Source organism: Petromyzon marinus, chromosome 28 (assembly GCF_048934315.1).
Source record: "Petromyzon marinus isolate PM22_M1 ecotype Great Lakes invasive population chromosome 28, UKy_Petmar_22M1.pri1.0, whole genome shotgun sequence".
Lineage (NCBI taxonomy): Eukaryota > Metazoa > Chordata > Hyperoartia > Petromyzontiformes > Petromyzontidae > Petromyzon > Petromyzon marinus.
Window position 1 is genome coordinate 2,328,418 of NC_133694.1, and position 20,633 is coordinate 2,349,050.

A 20,633-nucleotide genomic window follows, 5' to 3' on the forward strand; every position below is an offset into this window, starting at 1 on the left:
TGACCAGTAACATGCCCCATGGTCGGTGCCCCACACCCTGACAAGTGCCCCATGGCCCTCACCAATGCCCCCCCTCCACCCCGACCATGCCCCTCACCAACGCCCCTCCACCCCGACCATGCCCCTCACCAATGCCCTCCCACCCCGACCATGCCCCTCACCAATGCCCCCCTCCCCCCACCATTATTTTGACCATGCCCCTCACCAACGCCCTCCCACTCCGACCATGCCCCTCACCAATGCCCCCTCCCCCCACCATTATTTTGACCATGCCCCTTACCAATGCCCTCCCACCCCGACCATGCCCCTCACCAACGCCCACCCCGACCATGCCCCTCACCAACGCCCACCCCGACCATGCCCCTCACCAACGCCCCCCCCCACCCCGACCATGCCCCTCACCAACGCCCCCCCCCCCACCCCGACCATGCCCCTCCCCGTGCCGCTAGGGGGCAGCACGGAGCCGGCTCCGCCTCCGGAAGCGCGGAGTCCCAGGCTCCGCGCGTCCCCGGGCCCCGACCCCACAGTGCCGGATCCCGGGCCCCGGGCCCTGCCCCGTGGCCTCCCCTGGCCCCCCTAGCCCTGTCCCCTACCCCTCCCCCCCCTCGGGGCCCCGCGGCCTCCCCTGCCCTGGGCCGCCCTTGGTCCGGGCCCTCACCGAGCCCAGCAATGACCTCCCAAAGGTGAGCTGCAGTGGCCCACTGCGGGGCCTCCTCATCCCGGAGCCTCCCTCCCCTCGGCCCTACAACACGAGGGGCGGGGGGTGGGGGGCTCATCCCTCGTCCCTCCAACCCCCTCCAACGCGGGGGGGGGGGGGGGCCATATCTCTCTCTCATCCTGGCCCCCATCAGCTCTAATCTCCCAATCTCTCAATCCCGTACCCGCCGCCCGACTCGCCCCTCCGTCGACGGGCGCCGCTGGCGTCGTCTTCATCTCTCTCGACGGGCGCCGCCAGGGCCTCCGATCCCTGCGCCCAGCGGCGACCCACCACGGGGCTCGCCGCTTTCCTTTCATCCCTTTCGCCCGCTGGGGCCTGCATCCCTTGCGACAACCGGTCCCTTGGCTGATTTCTCACGACTCGCTGGGTCTATCGCCGAACCCCCTCGGTGATTTAAATCTCAGACTCCCTCTTATCCCCATATCCCTCCAGCGCAGGGGGTGTGTGTGGGGTGGGGCCTATCCCTCTCCGTCGTCATCCCATCCATCCTAGGGGTCCAGGTCCCCCGTCGTCCCCCACTCATCCCTCTACCCACGGGTCCCCCATAATCACTCAGTGCCATACAAGGAGCCCAAACCCAGGAGCTACCCTTTGCGTACAGGGGGGGTTTGTGCCCTCGTTAAACCCAGATCGGAACTCGCCAGATTCTGGTCCCATCTCGTCATAGGGAGCAGCTGTTTGTTGGGATGTTAGGGGCTCTACCTGTTCAGCAGAGGGCACTGTCGGAACTGTCAATTGTTGTACTGTATGCTCTCACGTGTATGGTCCCCTTCCTCCCCATCACCTTTGCTAAACTCGCGGCTGACCGGCGTGGTGAAGTATGGTTATACCCCCCCCCCCCCACGACGTGGGGAAGCCCTCAAGCATTGGATGAACACAAGGGATACACGTTTGTTCAGCATAATTTATTACACTGTAACAAAATTAATATTTTTTGGTCCTGGGTAGTAAGTGTTATTTCCTAATGGTGTATGCCACAAAAGTACAGAAAATGGCTATTATTCCCCACAAACTTTGCTTTTGTGACCAGGACATTGATATTTTTAAATTTACATATTTTCAATGAGAAAACGTGGTGTGCATTTGTGTCATTCCTTCACGTAAAGTCCAGGTCACAAAATAAAAGTTTGTGGGGAATAATATCCATTTTCTATACTTTTGAGGCATAAGCAGTTAGAAAATAACACTTAATACTCAGGAACAAAAATCGTGTTACATAGTGTTATTTAATCAAGGGACCGTCAACGTGGATTAGGGGGTAATTTCCCTTTCAGTTGCACAGTAATGCATGCCACCGCTGGATGAAGGTCGACCCTGCTCCGTGTCGGTTGTGGTTGTTTGACCATACTTCACCACGCTGGTCAGTGCTGGTGAGTCATTTTCAGTGACAAAAGTGCAGTATGCTTGAGGCGAAATCTTCGCAATGCAAGTTGACCGCAGCTTATGGGGTCAGCTGACCTCACCTCATCCGACATGGCCTTGGACGAACTGATCTCACCTGATTTCACCAGACCTCGCGTCACATTCTGACCTTGACCTGATTTCAGGGCTGCGACTGGCCAATAGAGGTCACTATGATGGTGGCCGAAGTGGTGATGGTGGTGGTTATGGTGCTATTCTCATAATCTATTATTTGTAACACGTGCAGTTTACGTTCAGAGAGAGAGAACGATCCAGGGCGCCGGAAACCACAGACGAGTGGGAAGGGCAACCAGAAGCTGCGCCAAGCTCCGTGGTGGTCCTACACATTGGGATGTTTTTGGCCAACTCCATTAAGTGTTTTTACGTGTGGGAGTACCCAGAGAAAATCCACGCTTACGAAGGAGGTAACACTCAATCCCTGCAGATGCCTCCTGCTACAATCCGCACGTTTGGCCACGAAGTCCATCGGTGTCGACGAGCGGGGTGGGGGGGGTGACCGCTCATCATTCGCATCTCCTGGCCACACCTCGCAGCCCCACGCCTACAACAACCTCGGTGGTCTCATATCCAGGCTCACCATGTCTGCTTAGCTGTATCCTCACCCTTACCTTTTGATTATATAATCTCACCACTCCCTCACCCACACCTGTATCCTCACCTGCGCCACCGCCCGTCCTTACAGATGGTTCCACCCGCACATCACGGGGCTGCAGGCTGAGCAGCTGCTGATGACGCGGGGAGTGTGCGGCTCCTTCCTGGTGCGGCCCAGCTCCAGCAACCCGGGCGACTTCACCCTGTCTGTGCGGTGAGAGGCTCACCTGACCTTTGCGTCCCGTCCACCCGCTGTGTGGATTAAAAGACATGACCTCAGTTCGGGAACAGTGACACGGTCCAAGCAGGAGCACGTTTTGCTGCTCGTTGCATGGGGTTCGCGATTCAAGTCTAGCGGCAGCCCCAGTTAATACCGTTGCTTTATTGATCAAAGGTACACATCCTTTGATGTTATTCAAAGAGCAGGCCACGTGTGCCGTCATCACGGTCCAAATTTGTCAAATTTCTCTGCCTATTGGCAGACTAATGCCTACTTTTGGGCAGGTGCTGGTTTCACCTTGGGCCTCACAGGAACAGCTGCCACTGGGGGGTGACCTGCTGCTAGATGTCTCGAGATGTACTGCATGGGAGGTGCAGGCTATATATGAAGTGATGATGAGACCAGTCTTGGATTCAAGGCCACAGGACCTACAAGTACAAAACCCTGGTCAAGGCCGAAAGCCACAAGGCCAAGGTGAGACCAAGGCCGGGAGCTGTTGAAGGCCAGCGTCAAGGCCATATCTTCTTGGCTGGATTATTGGCTACAGTGAGCAAAGCCGTTGCTGGGTGGATTGTTACATCGTAGGCCTGTAACTCAGTGGATTGATCATGGCTGATATGTGTAACATTTTTTTTTTTGTTCCTGGGTAGTAAGTGTTATTTCCTAATTGCTTATGCCTGACAAGTACAGAAAATAGCTTTTATTCCCCATAAACTTTTGCTTTTGTGACCAGGACAGTGATATTTAGAAATGTACCTATTTTCCAGAAAATTCCAGATAGATTCAGTGCTGAGTAAACTTGGAGTAACTTCTACAACATTCTATAACTTTCTAGTAATATAAATAGTAGTATAAATACAGAGGGCTTAAGCCCACTAGTTCAATTTAGTTCCAGCTGTCTCAGTAGATACATAGCTGCATTTTTCTGAGATGGCATCAAGAGGCTGCAAGCATCCAGCAGACGCATTTTGCTATGTCTGCGGCCAATTTATCAAGACAAGAGTGGAAAAGGACTCTGGAAGCATCTGCTAAGATGTGAGGCCTACAAGGCATATTTCGGCATGCCTGTTGGGGATCAAGGCAAACCCTGGGTACCTCATTTCACCTGCGAGCAATGCAAAAACACTCTGGAAGGTTAGATGGACAATTGTTGCTCGGAATTTTATGTTATAAAATTCGTCAAAATTTTTTAAATTGTTAAAGTTTCTAATTGAAAAATATTTTACAATTTTCAATGTTATTGAAAAAATATATCATATATGAAAAATGTTGCGAGAATCTCTTACACATTAGTCATGGGTGAAGTAAATGTATTTTTGTAGGATGGTATAGAGGGGAAAAGAGAGCCATGAAGTTCACTATCCCAAGAATTTGGCAGGAACCCACTGACCACTCAAGCAACTGCTATTTCTGCATGGTGGACCCTTCCAAACGTCAGACTGGCAAGAATGCACCTGCTATCACGTATCCGGACCTTCCTTCATCCATCACCTCGGTGCCACACTGCCATGAGATCCCCGTACCCACTCCTCTGGAGATAGTGCAGCAGTCTTTAGAACAGAGCGGCAAGTCAGAGAGGGAGGAAGATGTTGTAGATCCAGATGCAATTTCAGAGGTGGAGCTGAGGAGAGAAACCCATACCACCCCAACCAAAAAGACCTCAACGACATGATCAGAGATCTTGGTCTCACCCAGTCCAATGTCGAGCTTTTGACATCTAGGCTCAAGCAGTGGAACTTGTTGGATGAAAGTGTGCAAGTCGCAGATCAGAGGAAGCGTCATCAACCTTTTTGCAGCTTCTTCACCCGTCAAGATGGGCTCTGCTTCTGCCGCAATGTGACCAGTCTGTTCGAGGCAATCGGAATCGCTTGTAACCAGAATGAGTGGCGCCTCTTCATTGACAGCTCATCCAGGAGCCTCAAAGCAGTGCTGCTCCATCATGGTAACAAGTACCCGTGTCTTCCCCTGGCTCAATCGGTGCACCTCAAAGAGGATTACAACAGCATCAAGACCTTGCTGGATGCCTTGAAGTATGATGAGTACGGCTGGGAGGTCATCGGAAACTTCAAAATGGTGGCATTCCTGATGGGTCTCCAAGGCGGTTTTACCAAGTTTCCCTATCTTTGCCTTTGGGACAGCAGGGACACCAAGACGCACTACCACAGGCGGGACTGGCCACAGCGGACCGAGTTCTCTGTGGGGAGGAACAACATCAAGTGGGAGCCACTGGTGGACCCCCGGAAGGTGTTGATGCCACCACTGCACATCAAATTGGGCCTTCTAAAACAATTTGTCAGAGCTGTAGATAAGGAGTCAGCAGCCTTCAAGTACCTTAAAGACTTCTTCCCTAAGCTGTCTGAGGCAAAGGTCAAAGCCGGTGTCTTCGTCGGACAACAGATAAAGAAGATCCTGGAGTGCAATTAATTCCCCAAGAACCTCACTAGTAAGGATAAAGCAGCTTGGGACAGCTTTGTCACAGTGGTTCGTGGCTTCCTGGACAATCACAAGGTCGAAAACTATGTAGAGCTGGTGAGACTGGTGAAGAACTACGAAATAATGGTCTGTAGGATGTCCCTCAAAGTCTATATTCTTGATGCTCATCTTGATAAATTCAAGAACATGGGAGCGTACTCGGAGGAGCAAGGCGATCGCTTCCACCAGAATATACTGGACTTTGAACGCCGCTACCAAGGGCAATATAACGAGAATATGATGGGAGACTACATTTGAGGGCTGATTTGTGAAAGTGATTTACAGTATAATCGTAAATTTCGAAAAACTACTCACTTCTAAATCTTTTGTAGTAATTTTTGCATGACTTTAGTATAAATACATGTACATTTTGATTCATGGTTTTTTTCTGACTTTATGTGAACGAAAAGACACAAATTCGCCCGTTTTCTCATTGAAAATAGGTACATTTCAAAATATCACTGTTCCGGTCACAAAAGCAAAGTTTATGGGGAAAAATAGCCATTTTCTGTACTATTTAGGCATAATTATAAAATAATACTACCCAGAAACAAAAATTGTCTTTTGTAGTATTCTTGGGTCTTTCTTTTTTTAATAGTATTCTTGGGTCTTACCTATCTACGTGACTTTACCGAAAGACCCAAGAATATGAATTCCTGCAGTCACGAAAGCATTAAGTCAATGTGTTTTATAGTGTAATGATGTTAGGAGGTACGGAGCGGGTTTGGGCAGCGTTGGGATGCAGGAGGGAGCTGAGGAGGGGGACACAGCGTTGCCAACTTAGCGATTCTGTCACCAATTTGGTGGTTCATCTCGAGCAGCACTTCGCTGGTTTTCCCCGGCGGTAAAACCGTCGGCCGCCGCCCCCACCGGCGTGGCGCGTTGACGTTCCCTGTGACCGCCTGGCGTGCGCAGGCAGAGGGACGAGGTGCGGCACATCAAGATCCAGAACACGGGCGACTACTACGACCTGTACGGGGGCGAGAAGTTCGCGACGCTCGCGGAGCTCGTACAGTTCTACACGGAGAACCAGGGCCAGCTGCGAGAGCGCGACGGCGACGTCATCGAGCTGCGCTACCCCCTCAACTGCTCCGACCTGGCCAACGAGCGCTGCGGGGGTCACGGCGTCAAGAGGTCGGTTTATTTGGTCATAATTCAGTGTAATTTTTAAGAAGTGTTTGCACAAAATATCGCAAATATCAATATCGCATTACCCAGCAGGGCCTAGAGGTCCTTACGGTCCATCGCCAGGTCGCCTGACGCCACACGGAGTGATTTTATATAAATCCAATGATGATGATTATTATTAAGATGTCGGCACTAGGACGTGATAAGACGTGGGTTCCCAAGTAGTGAGCCAGGTTGCGAAGGAACGTGGAGTGGATGTTGACATGGCCCCGGGATAGGAATGAGTGGAGGAAAGGGACAAGGAAGTAGGCAGACCCTACATTCGTGGGTACATTTCAGGAATGAGCGGAAGCCAATTGCCTGGGGGGCTTCAATCGGGGCCTTTTGCCAGGTCTTTTCAGATCAGTAACCTGGACAATATTTCATGCACGCAACACACCAGTAAACCTCTCGCTTTGGCTGTGGCTACTACTATACAGTACTAATCAAGTGTCAACTAATCCAGTCGAAACAGCGGCACGGAAATAATTGTGGGAAATGAATCCCCCAGCAAAAGCATCTGTGCCAGCATGGTTTCTTTAATGTTGGTCAGTGTCCGTTAATTTAACTCGGCAGGTGAGATAAACGCCGCTGAGACAAACAAGGCACATGGTTCACCTTGCTCCTTGCAAGGGCGGCTCGAATTTTGAGCGTTCGGGCATGTCGTGCCGCTTGTGCGTGCCGCGGTCGGCAGGTGGTTCCACGGCCACATCTCCGGCAAGGACGCTGAGCGGCTGCTCGCCGAGAAGGGCAAGGGCGGCAGCTTCCTGGTGCGCGAGAGCCAGAGCAAGCCGGGCGACTTCGTGCTGTCGGTGCGCACGGGCGAGGAGCGCGTGGAGAACAACGAAGTGAAGCCCAAGGTGACGCACATGATGATCCGCTGCCTGGTGAGTCACGAGCGTGCACGCGCACGGTCATACGCACGCGCGCGTGCGGTCACACACACGCAGTCACACACGCGCGCCACCAAATTTCTTTGTTTTAGCAGGTAAGGCCCACTGAGCTGTAAAGCATCTTTTTCAGAAGCGACCTGGCAACGAATGATAGCTCAAAGAAGTGGCTTATCACGTGGAAATTTACAGCAGGCAAATACTCTTAAACGTGTTGTTGTTGATTCTAAATGTGGAGGGAAAAACCAGAGGACCTGGAGAAATATCCACACGACCACGGAGAGACACGCAAACTCCAAATATACAGGCGTCAGGGTCGGGATCAAACTCACAACCTCCTGTATACCAGGCGATATCGTTAATAACTCGTGCTAAATATCCTGGTTTCATTTTGGTAGTGCCAGAGTGGTAATCTTTTTTTTTAGGATTTCCACCACCTGTATGTGTTTATATGTTCTCCCCTGTTTTGTGCGAGTTTTCTCTGGGTTCCACGTTTTTTTACCCCCATAGCTAAAAGAAAACATTATGTAACAAGCATTGGCCGAACATCCCCAATTCTGTAAGACTATTACCTGCAGATGGCATTACACACAACGGCAAAATCGCCCCCCTAATGCAAACAACTTGGCAAGACCCTCCCTGAAAGAGTCCTGAGACTTGGTGAGGCTTTCTTGGGGAAACAAGCATAATACTGTGATCATGATAGTGAGGTTGAAAGAGATCATCTATTCACTGTCTCCACCGAGGGGGTGATGGGGGGCAGTTGTACAGATTGCGGTGAATGACAGCTCCTCTAGTGGCTGCAGCGGGGAAGACATGCGTCCATTGCCTACAAGCTGCACGAATCGCAAGACGTCGATTGATTCTTACACGCGCATATTTGAATCATGCGTCGCGAGCTTAAGAATCGATGTTAACCGATGAACGAATGTGACACTGCACCCCGAGAGACAAACTAGGACGAGTTAACTTTTTGATCGAGTTAGTTTAGAAATAATTTGGGAGTCCCAAGGTGGGACGCTCGTAAGAGCGAAGGCATCGTTTTAAAATGTTTCTTAAATCCAGGGAAGCCTCGCGCAAATCAGCACGCGTGATCCACCAACCCTTGCGTACCAAAGTGTTGGATCACGGGCGTTCGCCACCATCAACACCGATGGCTCCACCATAGGATTACTGGCTTTGGCGTCGTCTCGGCACCGTGGCCCTGTCCGCATTTGTACTCCGTAGATCGATCGCAATGATGGGTGATGAACGGCTTGCAATCCCCCCCTCCTCTCTCTTTGTCTTGTCGCAATTCGCATGTGTTGCACGCTACGTGGAATTTGTGCAATATATGTTGCTCTGGTACTCGCAGACGGCAGTGAGGCAGTTGGTCACCTGGTTGCGAGACATCCTTGATGAAACTTTAAAGAAACGTGCCCATTGCTTAAACTGCCGTACGGGGAGGTGGAATCGGCGACCTCGGGAATGCAATTGCAACGTGCTGCCAGCCCCCACACCGCGGCGGCAGCCGCATACCTTGCGTCTTATAACGACGCAGTGAAAATCTCTTGCGATCTAAAAACGGGCGGCATTGCCCAAGGCGGGTCCCCCCGTATGTTACCGATGGCACGGCGTGCCGGCTGGGTGACAGGCGGGCGGAAGGTGGGAGTGGGCGAAGGGTAGGAGCGTGCAGGGATAGAGGGAGCGTCTGGGGAGAAGGGGGAACGTGCGGGGAGAGGGGGGGGGAGCGTGTGGGGAGAGGTAACGTGGCGACGAGGCGCGGCGCAGTGTGTGGTGAGAGGGGTTGTGCTGCGAGCGGTGCTGTTGGTCGAGCGGTTGACCGGAGGTGGGGGCTGCCCGTGACCCTTGTGACGTCCACCAGGAGGGAAAATACGACGTCGGGGTAGAGGAGAAGTTTGAGTCGCTCGCTGACCTCGTGGAGCACTTCCGCAAGAACCCCGTGGTGGAGACGTCTGGCACCGTCATCCACCTCAAGCAGGTGGGAAGATCGTCCACCCCGGCCGGGTGACCTGTCTCTCGCGAGCTCACATTTCAAGAATCGTGTCTACAGCTGTCACAATCTATCAAATTTGTCACTCGTTTAAACTGTATCATCGATTGCTATGTTTGTAGTCAATTGGTCAGGTTCTAGTGAATTTGCCAATGCAGATTTTGAGCAAATTTCCTTATCCGATGAATCGAACCTGTAATTGGTAGAGTAATGGGTTACGTACATAATTAGTTGCAATAGCTTTTGAGATTACTGGGTCATGCTTGCGATGACGGGATCGTATGTGGGTTTGTGCTTGGGTACGTTTTGTGCCCACGTGTGCGTGTGGTGGCGCTTCCCCGCACAGCCGCTGTACGCGACGCGCATCAACGCGGCCAGCATTGACCACCGCGTGCGCGAGCTCAGCAAGACGCCCGCCGACGCCGACAAGCAGAAGCAGGGCTTCTGGGAGGAGTTTGAGGTGAGTGCCGCTAGCGCCATCCTCGCCAGATGTGAAAGAAGTTCTGTCTAGATCTGGCCGTTACAGGTTGATCCAACGATGTCCTGGCGAAGCAGCATGTGTGTGCGCATGATCCCCCGCGTAACCTTAACAGACTGCTGGGACAAGTGCTGTTAGCAAGCAGTACCTATTTCAGGATGGCATGGTACACAAAGGGGTGGGTGGCCAGCACCAAGCCAGGCCACCTTTGTCTCCCAGTACCAATGTTTTACACATCCCAACAGGTTTGAGATCAACTCGGCCTCATTTGAGGTCGAGTCGACCTAGGGGAGAGCCAGATAATCGTCACTCGTGTTGTATGTTTAAGTTATTTCGTACTCTGTCACCAACCGTGCTAATTGGAGATGCGGGTGGCCGTGAACTGGAATCGACCTTGGGTCGCTGGGTTCGTAGTGCAGCGCGCTTACCGCTACACTACCCACTTCCCATGTGCACAAGCACGCGCAATCATTTCATCTGTAAAAATAATATAATGAAATCGGTCGCCTTTCAGCGAATCTCCAGGAGTGCAACCCAATCTTCTTGCATCCCGGAAACTAAGCAGGGTTTGAACCCTTGGATGGTGCTTTGATCGGCGGCTGCCACCGCCACGCATAATAAATTGGGGGTCTTGTGGTCTGCTTCAACAGTGCAGCAATATCTGTGGTTGTACTGTATCAAGTTGACCCCCTGTGATGGTGACCTCCAGACGCTGCAGCAGCAGGAGTGCAAGCTGTTGTACAGCCGCAAGGAGGGACAGCGCCCAGAGAACAAGGCCAAGAACCGCTACCGCAACATCCTGCCCTGTGAGTGCACATCAGTGTGTGCGAGTGTACACGCGTTGGCGAGTGTATAGGGGAGCAGGAGTGCAGCAGTTAGCGCGCTTCACTACGAACCCGGAAATCCGAGTTCGATTCCCGCTCACGGCCAACACCAATGATGATTATATGAACCGGTCCTGGGATTTTCGTAGGTCGACTCAGCCTAAAATAAGTACCTAGAGTGGGGAGATATGCGGCTTGGCGTGGTTCTAGCCACAGCACCTTCGCGTGTGCCATGCTGGCCTTCATTGGTACCCGCTAACAGCACTTGCCCCAACAGTCTGTTAAGGCTATGGGAGGACATTTGTCTTTGTCTTGTGTGCGTGCGTAGTTGACCACACGCGGGTGATCCTGCGGGAGGTGGACCTCTCCGTGCCGGGCTCCGACTACATCAACGCCAACTTCATTGTGGTGAGTCCCTCATGACCTCCGAACCCAATAGTGAACGCGCTGACCTGACGGGCGGTGGTCTTTACAATCGGGCGATATTCTGTTCTTGCGTATGGCAGCACTATGCTCAGGAGATAGTTGGCAATGTCAAGGTCTGCTGGCCACGGCGAGAGGGGTTCAGGAGAGAATTGGCGTCTTTTTGCGATTCCTCTGTTGAAGGAGTGCAGGACCACAGTGGTCTTAGTAAATGGTCCATAGTTTGGGTTGCAAGGTCACAATTGCAGTACCGTGTATTGCCTTTAGTTTAACAATTATGAAGGAGCTGTGCGCATCAGCCTGTTCATGTTCTGATGCGGTTGATGGTGATACCAGTAGCTCTGAGGAGAAATGCCAAAGCCAGGAGGATGTGCAATGCTTGGGTCTCTAAGGAGGTGTTTATTCTGGACGACCTCTGTGATACAGCAGGAGACGATATTACAGTGGGAGCCTTTATTGTGACAAGACATTGTGCATTGGAAGGCAACAGAACAAGAGGCGATAAAGATGTTACCTTGTTATTAAACGACACCCTTACGGGGACCCCCAGTAGAAAGTTGGCCCATGCATCAGGGGGAGGGGTGCTCGCTACAACAGGGTTAATGACAATGTGAACCGGGCCTTCAGAGAAACGGACGAGAACGTTAACAAATCATCGCCGCGTACATTTACATTTGTACAGGCCTCCTGAGTGAAAGACAAAATTAAAACATCACCCAAATACACGTGTGCATAGCACCACTGGAGCTATGCACTTTTAAATCTAGATTGAAAACTCAATTCTTAGGCATTGCTTTTTTTTGTTCAGTTTGTTCTTCCCCCGCATCTCCGAATAGTGCGATCGGCTAAACAAACGGTGCGAAACAAGTTCAACATACGTACATACGGTACTTTATGCGTCGTCTTTTCTCAAAGACGTTGGCAATCATAGCTTTCTTTCTAATTACATTTTCCACGATGCTCACTCAAGAAGGCAATTGTTCGAATCGCTCTCTTCGGCGCCGTCGGCCCCAGGCGGACATATCTGACGGTCGCGGGCCGAGCACCGCCCCGCGCCGTTACATCGCCACGCAGGGCTGCCTGCAGAGCACCGTGGCTGACCTGTGGAGCATGGTCCTGCAGGAGGACTCCCGCATCGTCGTCATGGTGACCAAGGAGATGGAGAGAGGCAAGGTGAGGCACCCTCCCCCCCCCCCCTGCTCTAGACGTTTTCACGAGCCTTGGAGGTGGTCCGGCAGCCCGGAGTCCTGGGTTCGAGTCCAGGTTTCAGAGGTTTTGTTTGGGTTCCCAATCAGAACCTGCACACAAAAAGAGCATCGCGTTAAATTTGGTACTGCGCTTAATATGGCCAAATTCCAGCTCAAGAGAATTGAAATATTACTTTTGACAGTCATGCAACAGATTGGGAAAGCACTACCTCCTACAGTGTTTTGAGTAGAGGTCACTGGAAGGGATCTCGGAAGGTAGCTCTAAGATATCCACTTAAGGGGCCATTCTCTATTAACACCGAGAATTCCGAATGGATGCTCTTCAAGTGATACCGCAATAGCTTGCATTGACCCTTAACCCAAACCCTTGTGTGTCCCCCCCGCCACTGCAGAACAAGTGTGCGCACTACTGGCCAGACAAGGGCGGCGCGCAGGAGTTTGGGGGCTTGTGCGTGCGCTCTGTGGACGAGATCCAGGCCTACGACTACGTGGTGCGGGAGCTGGACCTGTATCGCGTCGACGCGGTAAGGCCTCCTGCCCGCTACGTGCAGCGCTTTGTTGTCGCCCTCCTCCGCACATCAGCTGGCGTTCATTTAGAGCTCGCTGTGCCATCACAGCCAAGACCTCCCGCTGTCGTGGTGTGCCCGCCAGCAGCAGCTCTGATTTAAGTGCAATGAACCTGTCGATGATTTCTGGGGACGGAACAGAAAAACGGCGGGGGCGGGTGGAGAACTTTAGGCGCTTGTGGCTCCCGATTTTTTTTAACTCCTTTACTGCATGCTTGTTATTGTCAGCCTGTAACCTCTCACTGCTGGGCAAAAGCTATTTTACTTGGGGGGGGGGGGTGTGTAACATGGCCCAGCCAAAGAGTGTTCGCAGCTGGTTGTTTGTTTCAAATCCAACGTCTGCCCTGACTATTATTGTAGGTGTAATAATGGTCTACGCCGTCTGCTGCACTCAATGATGGACGTTAAAGATCCCCTGATGTCGTTCGCAAGAGTAAGCTGTTGAGTGTTGGCTTTGGCTTCCGAATTTGCCGAATAAGGAAATTACTCTGCCAACTACTCAACTGGGATTATTCGCAAAGCAGCAAACGTTACCCCCACCCCCTGCACTCCTTGCTGGCAGACTAATGCCCCAGGCACTCTAGCAAATGAGGCTATCCTGGTCTCTTGTGTTCTCAGCTGGTTTACCAAAATCAACTTGAAACTTGATTCTCCCCCAGTTGCTCGTGTCCAGTCCGTGGCTTCCGAACTCCACTCCGGATTTAATTTCATCTCTCGTCAGCAGTTCTCGTGACGTGTCCTGCCCCCGTTTCCACTTGATTGCTTTCCTTTGACCGCTTACAGTCTTTCAAAACCGCTTTAAGAATTAATAGGTTTGCTTTGAAAGTCGGTCGGCTAATGGGACTCAACCTCTTAGGGATGATGTAACTCTAACCGTCAACCACGTGCCCACCCCCTCCTACCGTGAATGGGCACAGCCAGAGGACGTGCGCCGCGTGTGGCAGTACCAGTACCTGGCGTGGCCGGACCACGGCGTGCCGGGGGAGCCCGGGGGGGTGCTCGGCTTCCTCGAGGAGGTCAACAAGCGGCAGGAGGGGCTGCCCCTCGCCGGGCCCGTCGTCGTGCACTGCAGGTAGCAGCGGGGAGACGTGCGGGGAGGGGAGACGCGCAAAGGAGGGGGGGAATCGTGGGGAGAACAAGTGGAGAGGCGGGGTGGGCTGTTGCACGAAACGTCGCCCTGCATTGCGATGGCACAGTCAGGATATTGGGGGGGGAAAAACTGCACAAAAAACGTAACAATAATCGTGGGAGACGTGCCTCTGTGTCCGCGGCGGTTGAACCGCTACTGCTGGAGGAGTCGATTGTGGCGATAGCAGCGTGGAGCGGGCGAGTGACGCGGGGGCTGCTGGTTCTGTCTCCTCCCGCAGCACCGGCATTGGGCGAACAGGAACCGTCATCGTCATCGACATCCTCCTGGGCATCATCAGGCAAAAAGGTAGCATCACATGCCTTCCACGGTCATGCGGTCTATGTGTGGGGAGCGGTAGTGTAGCAGTTAGCTCGCTGCACGGTGAACCCAGCGACCCGAGTTCGATTCCCGCTCATAACCAATTTCGGTCGTGGATATCTGAACCGATCCTGGGCCTCTTCTGGGTCAGCTCATCAAGGGGGGGCCGTGCGTGGCACTGGCCCCCCGCATGTACCATGCCGGCACTTGTAGGCACTACTCGCTTACAGCACTTGCTCCAACAGCCTGTTTAAGGCTACCTGGGGGGTCTTTGTGTGTGCCCGGAAGGCCTCGACTGCGAGATTGACATCCCCAAGACGATCCAGATGGTGCGGAGCCAGCGCTCGGGCATGGTGCAGACGGAGGCGCAGTACAAGTTTGTGTACCGTGCCGTGCAGCACTACATCGAAACGCTGCAGAAGCGCATGCTGGAGGAGCAGGTGGGGGCAGTAGCCACCAGCACCACTGCCGTCACACCACCTGCACCTGCCCATCACCACCACAGGACCGCTGTTACTGAGCATCTCTGGCTACGACCAACCGAACGTTGTGAAGTTTCTCCCTATCTCGAGCAAAGCCATGTGTTGTGAGCGGTTAAATAACGGACCGCTGACCGTGTTGTGTCTGCGTGTCTGTGTGTCTGCATGTGCCGCTTCGCAGTGGAGTAAAATCAAGGGGCGTGAGTACACGAACATCAAGTACACGACGGCCGACCCGCTCAGCCCGCTGCCCCACACGCCCGTGCACACCTACACCGAGTGAGTGGCGGACGCTTCGGGGTAACACGCGACAGTGTGATGTGATGCGCGACAGTGACGTGATGCATGATGGGGAGGTGATTTGCGATGAGGGGGTGGTGACACGCAATGGGGTAACACAGTCGTGTATGCGCTTGCCTGTGCCTCTCCGGGTGTTGCTGCAGGTGTCAGGAAGGCTTGTTCCGAAGGCCCTCAGACTGTTGACACCACGATGGATTCCGGGGTGGGGTCTGACCCCGACGCCCAAAAGTCAAGCCGGGACAGCGAGCTCCCACCACGTCTCGGGTAGCGGCAGACTTAGTGTTTAAAGGTCAGAGAAACATGGTCAGTTGACAATAGACTCCACGCAGAGGAGAGCGCGTGAAGTTCCCGGCGACTGGACGAGAAGATATAGTGAATCACACATGCACACACAAACACACCTCACCTGTACACACACCTAGCGGTGGTGCAAGTCAGCTGCAGCCACCTCCTGTTCGCTGTTGTTTGGGTTTTTGCATTTCTATGTGGGGAAGTTGGGTCAATGAATGAGTGGATAGATGGGTGACAAAATGAGGTTGGGGCACAAGTGTGTGGGTGTGAGATGGTGAGCGGGCGAGCGAGGAAATGCTCCCTAGGCCCGTCAAGTTGGCTGCAGCTCGGCGCGTAACGATGCAGCGATTCGCCAATTTCAATAACATTCAACGCTCATGACACCGTAATCCAATCATGCTCCATCGCAATCGATGATTTTCAACTCGTATATGTTGTACGTAAGCGGTTCTCGGCAGTTGAAATCGTGCCTCGTTAAAACGTGATACGGACATCTCACAACCACTGGGCTCTGGTGAGGGGGAGCCGCAAGTATTAGAATTCCTTCGCGGGCGTTTTAAACGGACGTTTGTGTTATTTTGTATTTTACGCTGTGTCGAGAGCCTGCGTCGTGCAGAGCCCCACATTCGCATCGTTCAAGCTGTGATGGTAGAGAGCGTGCACGCATGAGGAGGAGGCCTTCTTGCACCCGCCACGGCAGAGAAAGCGCAGGAGCCACACACGCTTTAAAGAGAGCCAGCCATGTCCGGGCACGAGCAACACACACTTTAAAGAGCCAGGCACCTCCGGGTGGGAGCCACATGCGCTTTAAAGAGAGCCAGCCATGGCCGGGTGGGAGCCACAGTTTAAAGAGAGCCAGCCACCTCAGGATTGGTGTGACACACACACACATGTACTTACACACAACAGCTGCCATTCGCCACTAAGTGGCGGCGACATCACCACACCACTTGTGCCAGGCTGGGTGCACTTTGAGGTCACAAGGGAGAAGGCTCAGCTGCTGGAAGGTCTCAGGACAGACCCCAGGTGCCATGGGTTGACTGAGATGACAGATGCACCACCTGTGCACCCCATAGTGCCAACCGCTAAATTTGAGCAGCTCTGCTCGTTGTGAGCGTCGCTCCACTGCCTAGCATCCCAATAGCCTTCAAAGCAGAGGCCATCTTCACACTGCTGGTGTCAACAAGTGCCACATCCTCCCGTACGTACCACCGGTCCATCTCGTCAAGCATGTACCATGCCCATTAACCTTCGATCCGGCCAAACAAAAGCTGCTTTGGCAATGTGAAGTACATGACCCAGCCATTTACATGGTCAAAATAGATGTTAAATAATATATGGGCCAGAGGAGATTTCACACCCGAAGGTGATTAGCTTGAAAAATAGCCCAACGCCCAAGCTTATTGATAGTATCATAGGCAGCAGCACACTAATATGCCCTCGCATGCCATTATACACACAAAACCGAGTTACACAGTACAGTACTGTCATTCACAAACACAGACCCCCCCCCCCCCCCCGTATAGCCTTTTAACAGACTGTTGAGGCAAGCGCTGTTTGCGAGCACCTATGAAGACTGGCACAGCACAAGAGGCGGTGGACAGCATTTGAGGCCGAGTCGACATAGGGGATGCCCAGAACCAGTTCAGATAATCACTACAGGTATTGGCCATGAGTGGGAATCAAACTCGGGCCTGCCAGGTTCATACCGGAGTGCACTATCCACTGTGCCACTACTCCCCACACACACGCCACACTTGCACAGTCAGGACCAATGTGTCTTAAGTTTGTTCTCCTTTGCGGGCACCTCCGATTAGCACAGTTGGCTATGTACGGTGCGAAAGAACTTCAACATACATACGAGCAACGTGGCTACCAACCAATCAACCGACACTGACGCCACAGGCTTGGGGGGGGGGAGGAGCCAGAGGGGAGCTGCCACACCTGGGTGAGCCAGGACAAGTCTTACCTGTGCTCGACCTTGCAGCAGCCCCTGCGCCTGCCAGGTGCACGCAACCTCCCGGCGATCTTTGGCGGCAGCGTCTCTTGCGTGAAGCTATGGTACAGAATTGTCACGCGTACACAACACATGAGTAACCAACGTTAGTTCTTCGAAGCGGATATTAAATTGCAACAAATATATAAACCGCGAAGGATTTTTTTTTCTATCGTCGCGGTTGTGCTGTGCTCGGGTTGCCGCTCGTGTCGTCGTTTCGTGAGCTTGACGTCCGACGTTTCGCAACCGCGTGCCCGGGGGGGGGGGGGGGGGGGGGGGAGCTGCTTCGTTCCGAGTTCCCGAAGAAGCTCATCCTCTCGGTACGTGGAGCTAAACGTCGGACATCGTCGCGCCGAACGACAACGCAATCGTCAAGTTACCCGAACGCGCATTGGAAAGCTGTATTGCAAAAAAAAACGGTTTAGAAGTGCTGCCCACAGGCTGTGAAGTTATTTGTTGGGCACCGGTTAAGGGATTGGGTGGGGGGGTGGGACTGGGTGGGGGGGGTGCTGGGGGTGCGACGCGACGGGAGACGAGGAGGGGTCTGCGCTACATCCCGTGCCTAAGCAAAGCGAAATGCAACTCCCAGACATGTATTTTATAAATTAATAAAGTTTTAAAACCGCCGCGCCGTGGCCTCTCGTTCGTCTCCACGAATCCCTCCGCCGACCGAGACATCGTGTTGCGTTGTTTCATTACTGTACTAATGGTTCATAATAAACTCACTCAATACCATTGATTTGCATTAAACCACTTAACACAACGAATCATCGCATGAATGCACTTTCCCAAAGCCACATTTTCACGGAAGACTCGTATCACTATAACAGCTCTAAATGATCACAAAACGTCTATCTAATCTACATTTATTGAGCGCCTTTATTCAAGGCGCTTAGCACAGCTTACAAAACGGTGACAATAAATTGCTGTACTGTAGTTGAATGGGCCGTGCTACAAGGACCGAGGAATGAGTGACAGCGATCGAGGGGGCTTAGGGGTCACCAAAGGGTGAGGGAGGGATGGGAGGCGTGGAAGGGCGAGGGGAGGGAATAGAATGTGCGATGAAGAAGAGGTGAGGCTTTAAGAGAAGAATGGAAGGAGGTTAATGTACAGGGACAGTGTTGAATCTATGAGAAGTGCTGAGTCTGGGCAGTCCTGAGTCTATAGGCAGTGCTGAGTCTATGGACAGTGCTGAGTCTATGGGCAATGCTGAGTCTATGGGCAATGCTGAGTCTGGGCAGTGTTGAGTCTATGGGCAGTGTTGAGTTTATGGGCAGTGCTGAGTCGATGGGCAGTGTTGAGTCCATGGGCAGTGTTGAGTCCATGGGCAATGCTGAGTCCATGGGCAATGCTGAGTCCATGGGGCGTGTTGAGTCCATGAGCAATGCTGAGTCTATGGGCAGTGTTGAGTCCATGGGCAGTGCTGAGTCTATGGGCAGTGTTGAGTCTATGGGCAGTGCTGAGTCTATGAGCAATGCTGAGTCTATGGGCAGTGTTGAGTCAATGGGTAGTGTTGAGTCCATGGGCAGTGCTGAGTCCATGGGCAGTGCTGAGTCCATGGGCAGTGCTGAGTCCATGGGCAGTGCTGAGTCTATGGGCAGTGTTGAGTCTATGGACAGTGCGGAGTCTATGGGCAGTGCTGAGTCCATGGGCAGTTCTGAGTCTATGGGCAGTGTTGAGTATATGGGCAGTGCTGAGTCTATGGGCAGTGTTGAGTCTATGGGCAGTGTTGAGTCTATGGGCAGTGCTGAGTCCATGGGCAGTGCTGAGTCTATGGGCAGTGTTGAGTCTATGGACAGTGCGGAGTCTATGGGCAGTGCTGAGTCCATGGGCAGTGCTGAGTCTATGGGCAGTGTTGAGTCTATGAGCAGTGCTGAGTCTATGGGCAGTGCTGAGTCTATGGGCAGTGCTGAGTCTATGGGCAGTGCTGAGTCTATGGGCAATGCTGAGTCTATGGGCAGTGCTGAGTCTATGGGCAGTGCTGAGTCTATGGACAGTGCTGAGTCTATGGGCAGTGTTGAGTCTATGGACAGTGCGGAGTCTATGGGCAGTGCTGAGTCCATGGGCAGTGCTGAGTCTATGGGCAGTGTTGAGTCTATGGGCAGTGCTGAGTCTATGGGCAGTGCTGAGTCTATGGGCAGTGTTGAGTCTATGGGCAGTGCTGAGTCCCTGGGCAGTGCTGAGTCTATGGGCAGTGCTGAGTCTATGGGCAGTGTTGAGTCTATGGACAGTGCGGAGTCTATGGGCAGTGCTGAGTCCATGGGCAGTGCTGAGTTCATGGGCAGTGTTGAGTCTATGAGCAGTGCTGAGTCTATGGGCAGTGCTGAGTCTATGGGCAGTGCGGAGTCTATGGGCAGTGCTGAGTCCATGGGCAGTGCTGGGTCTATGGGCAGTGCTGATTCTATGGGCAGTGTTGAGTCTATGGGCAGTGCTGAGTCTATGGGCAGTGCTGAGTCTATGGGCAGTGTTGAGTCAATGGGTAGTGTTGAGTCCATGGGCAGTGCTGAGTCTATGGACAGTGCTGAGTCTATGGGCAGTGTTGAGTCTATGGACAGTGCGGAGTCTATGGGCAGTGCTGAGTCCATGGGCAGTGCTGAGTCTATGGGCAGTGTTGAGTCTATGGGCAGTGCTGAGTCTATGGGCAGTGCTGAGTCTATGGGCAGTGCTGAGTCTATGGGCAGTGTTGAGTCTATGGGCAGTGCTGAGTCCATGGGCAGTGCTGAGTCTATGGGTAGTGTTGAGTCTATGGACAGTGCGGAGTCTATGGGCAGTGCTGAGTCCATGGGCAGTGCTGGGTCTATGGGCAGTGCTGAGTCTATGGGCAGTGTTGAGTCTATGGGCAGTGCTGAGTCTATGGGCAGTGTTGAGTCAATGGGTAGTGTTGAGTCCATGGGCAGTGCTGAGTCCATGGACAGTGCTGAGTCTATGGGCAGTGTTGAGTCTATGGACAGTGCGAAGTCTATGGGCAGTGCTGAGTCCATGGGCAGTGCTGAGTCTATGGGCAGTGTTGAGTCTATGGGCAGTGCTGAGTCTATGGGCAGTTCTGAGTCTATGGGCAGTGCTGAGTCCATGGGCAGTGCTGGGTCTATGGGCAGTGCTGAGTCTATGGGCAGTGTTGAGTCTATGGGCAGTGCTGAGTCTATGGGCA

The 20,633-nt window shown here is 52.9% G+C and overlaps 1 protein-coding gene and 1 long non-coding RNA gene across 3 annotated transcripts; one reads left to right on the top strand and one right to left on the bottom strand.

Annotated features, from left to right (window-relative positions):
* The first annotated feature begins 471 nt into the window (after nt 1-471).
* Nucleotides 472-18,220, top strand: LOC116946884 (tyrosine-protein phosphatase non-receptor type 11-like). Of its 2 annotated transcripts, XM_032962119.2 has the most exons (15): nt 474-683; nt 2,823-2,945; nt 6,339-6,557; nt 7,285-7,477; nt 9,345-9,461; nt 9,820-9,933; nt 10,661-10,757; nt 11,104-11,183; nt 12,213-12,371; nt 12,799-12,930; nt 13,890-14,044; nt 14,340-14,407; nt 14,708-14,859; nt 15,080-15,177; nt 15,342-18,220. In XM_032962119.2, the coding sequence occupies exons 1-15, from the start codon at nt 670-672 to the stop codon at nt 15,379-15,381; spliced, it is 1,761 nt and encodes a 586-aa protein (XP_032818010.1). In that variant the 5' UTR covers nt 474-669; the 3' UTR covers nt 15,382-18,220. The 2 variants fall into 2 exon arrangements, with proteins under 2 accessions (XP_032818011.1, XP_032818010.1); XM_032962120.2 differs by lacking the exons at nt 14,340-14,407; nt 14,708-14,859; nt 15,080-15,177; nt 15,342-18,220 and having other exon boundaries at nt 472-683; nt 13,890-14,048.
* Nucleotides 11,570-15,425, bottom strand: LOC142929290 (uncharacterized). Its single transcript, XR_012945517.1, has 5 exons — nt 15,316-15,425; nt 14,230-14,385; nt 13,926-14,038; nt 12,913-13,098; nt 11,570-12,496 (listed from the first exon to the last, which is right to left on the bottom strand). It is a non-coding gene; the product is annotated as an uncharacterized LOC142929290 (long non-coding RNA).
* Nucleotides 18,221-20,633: the final 2,413 nt, after the last annotated feature.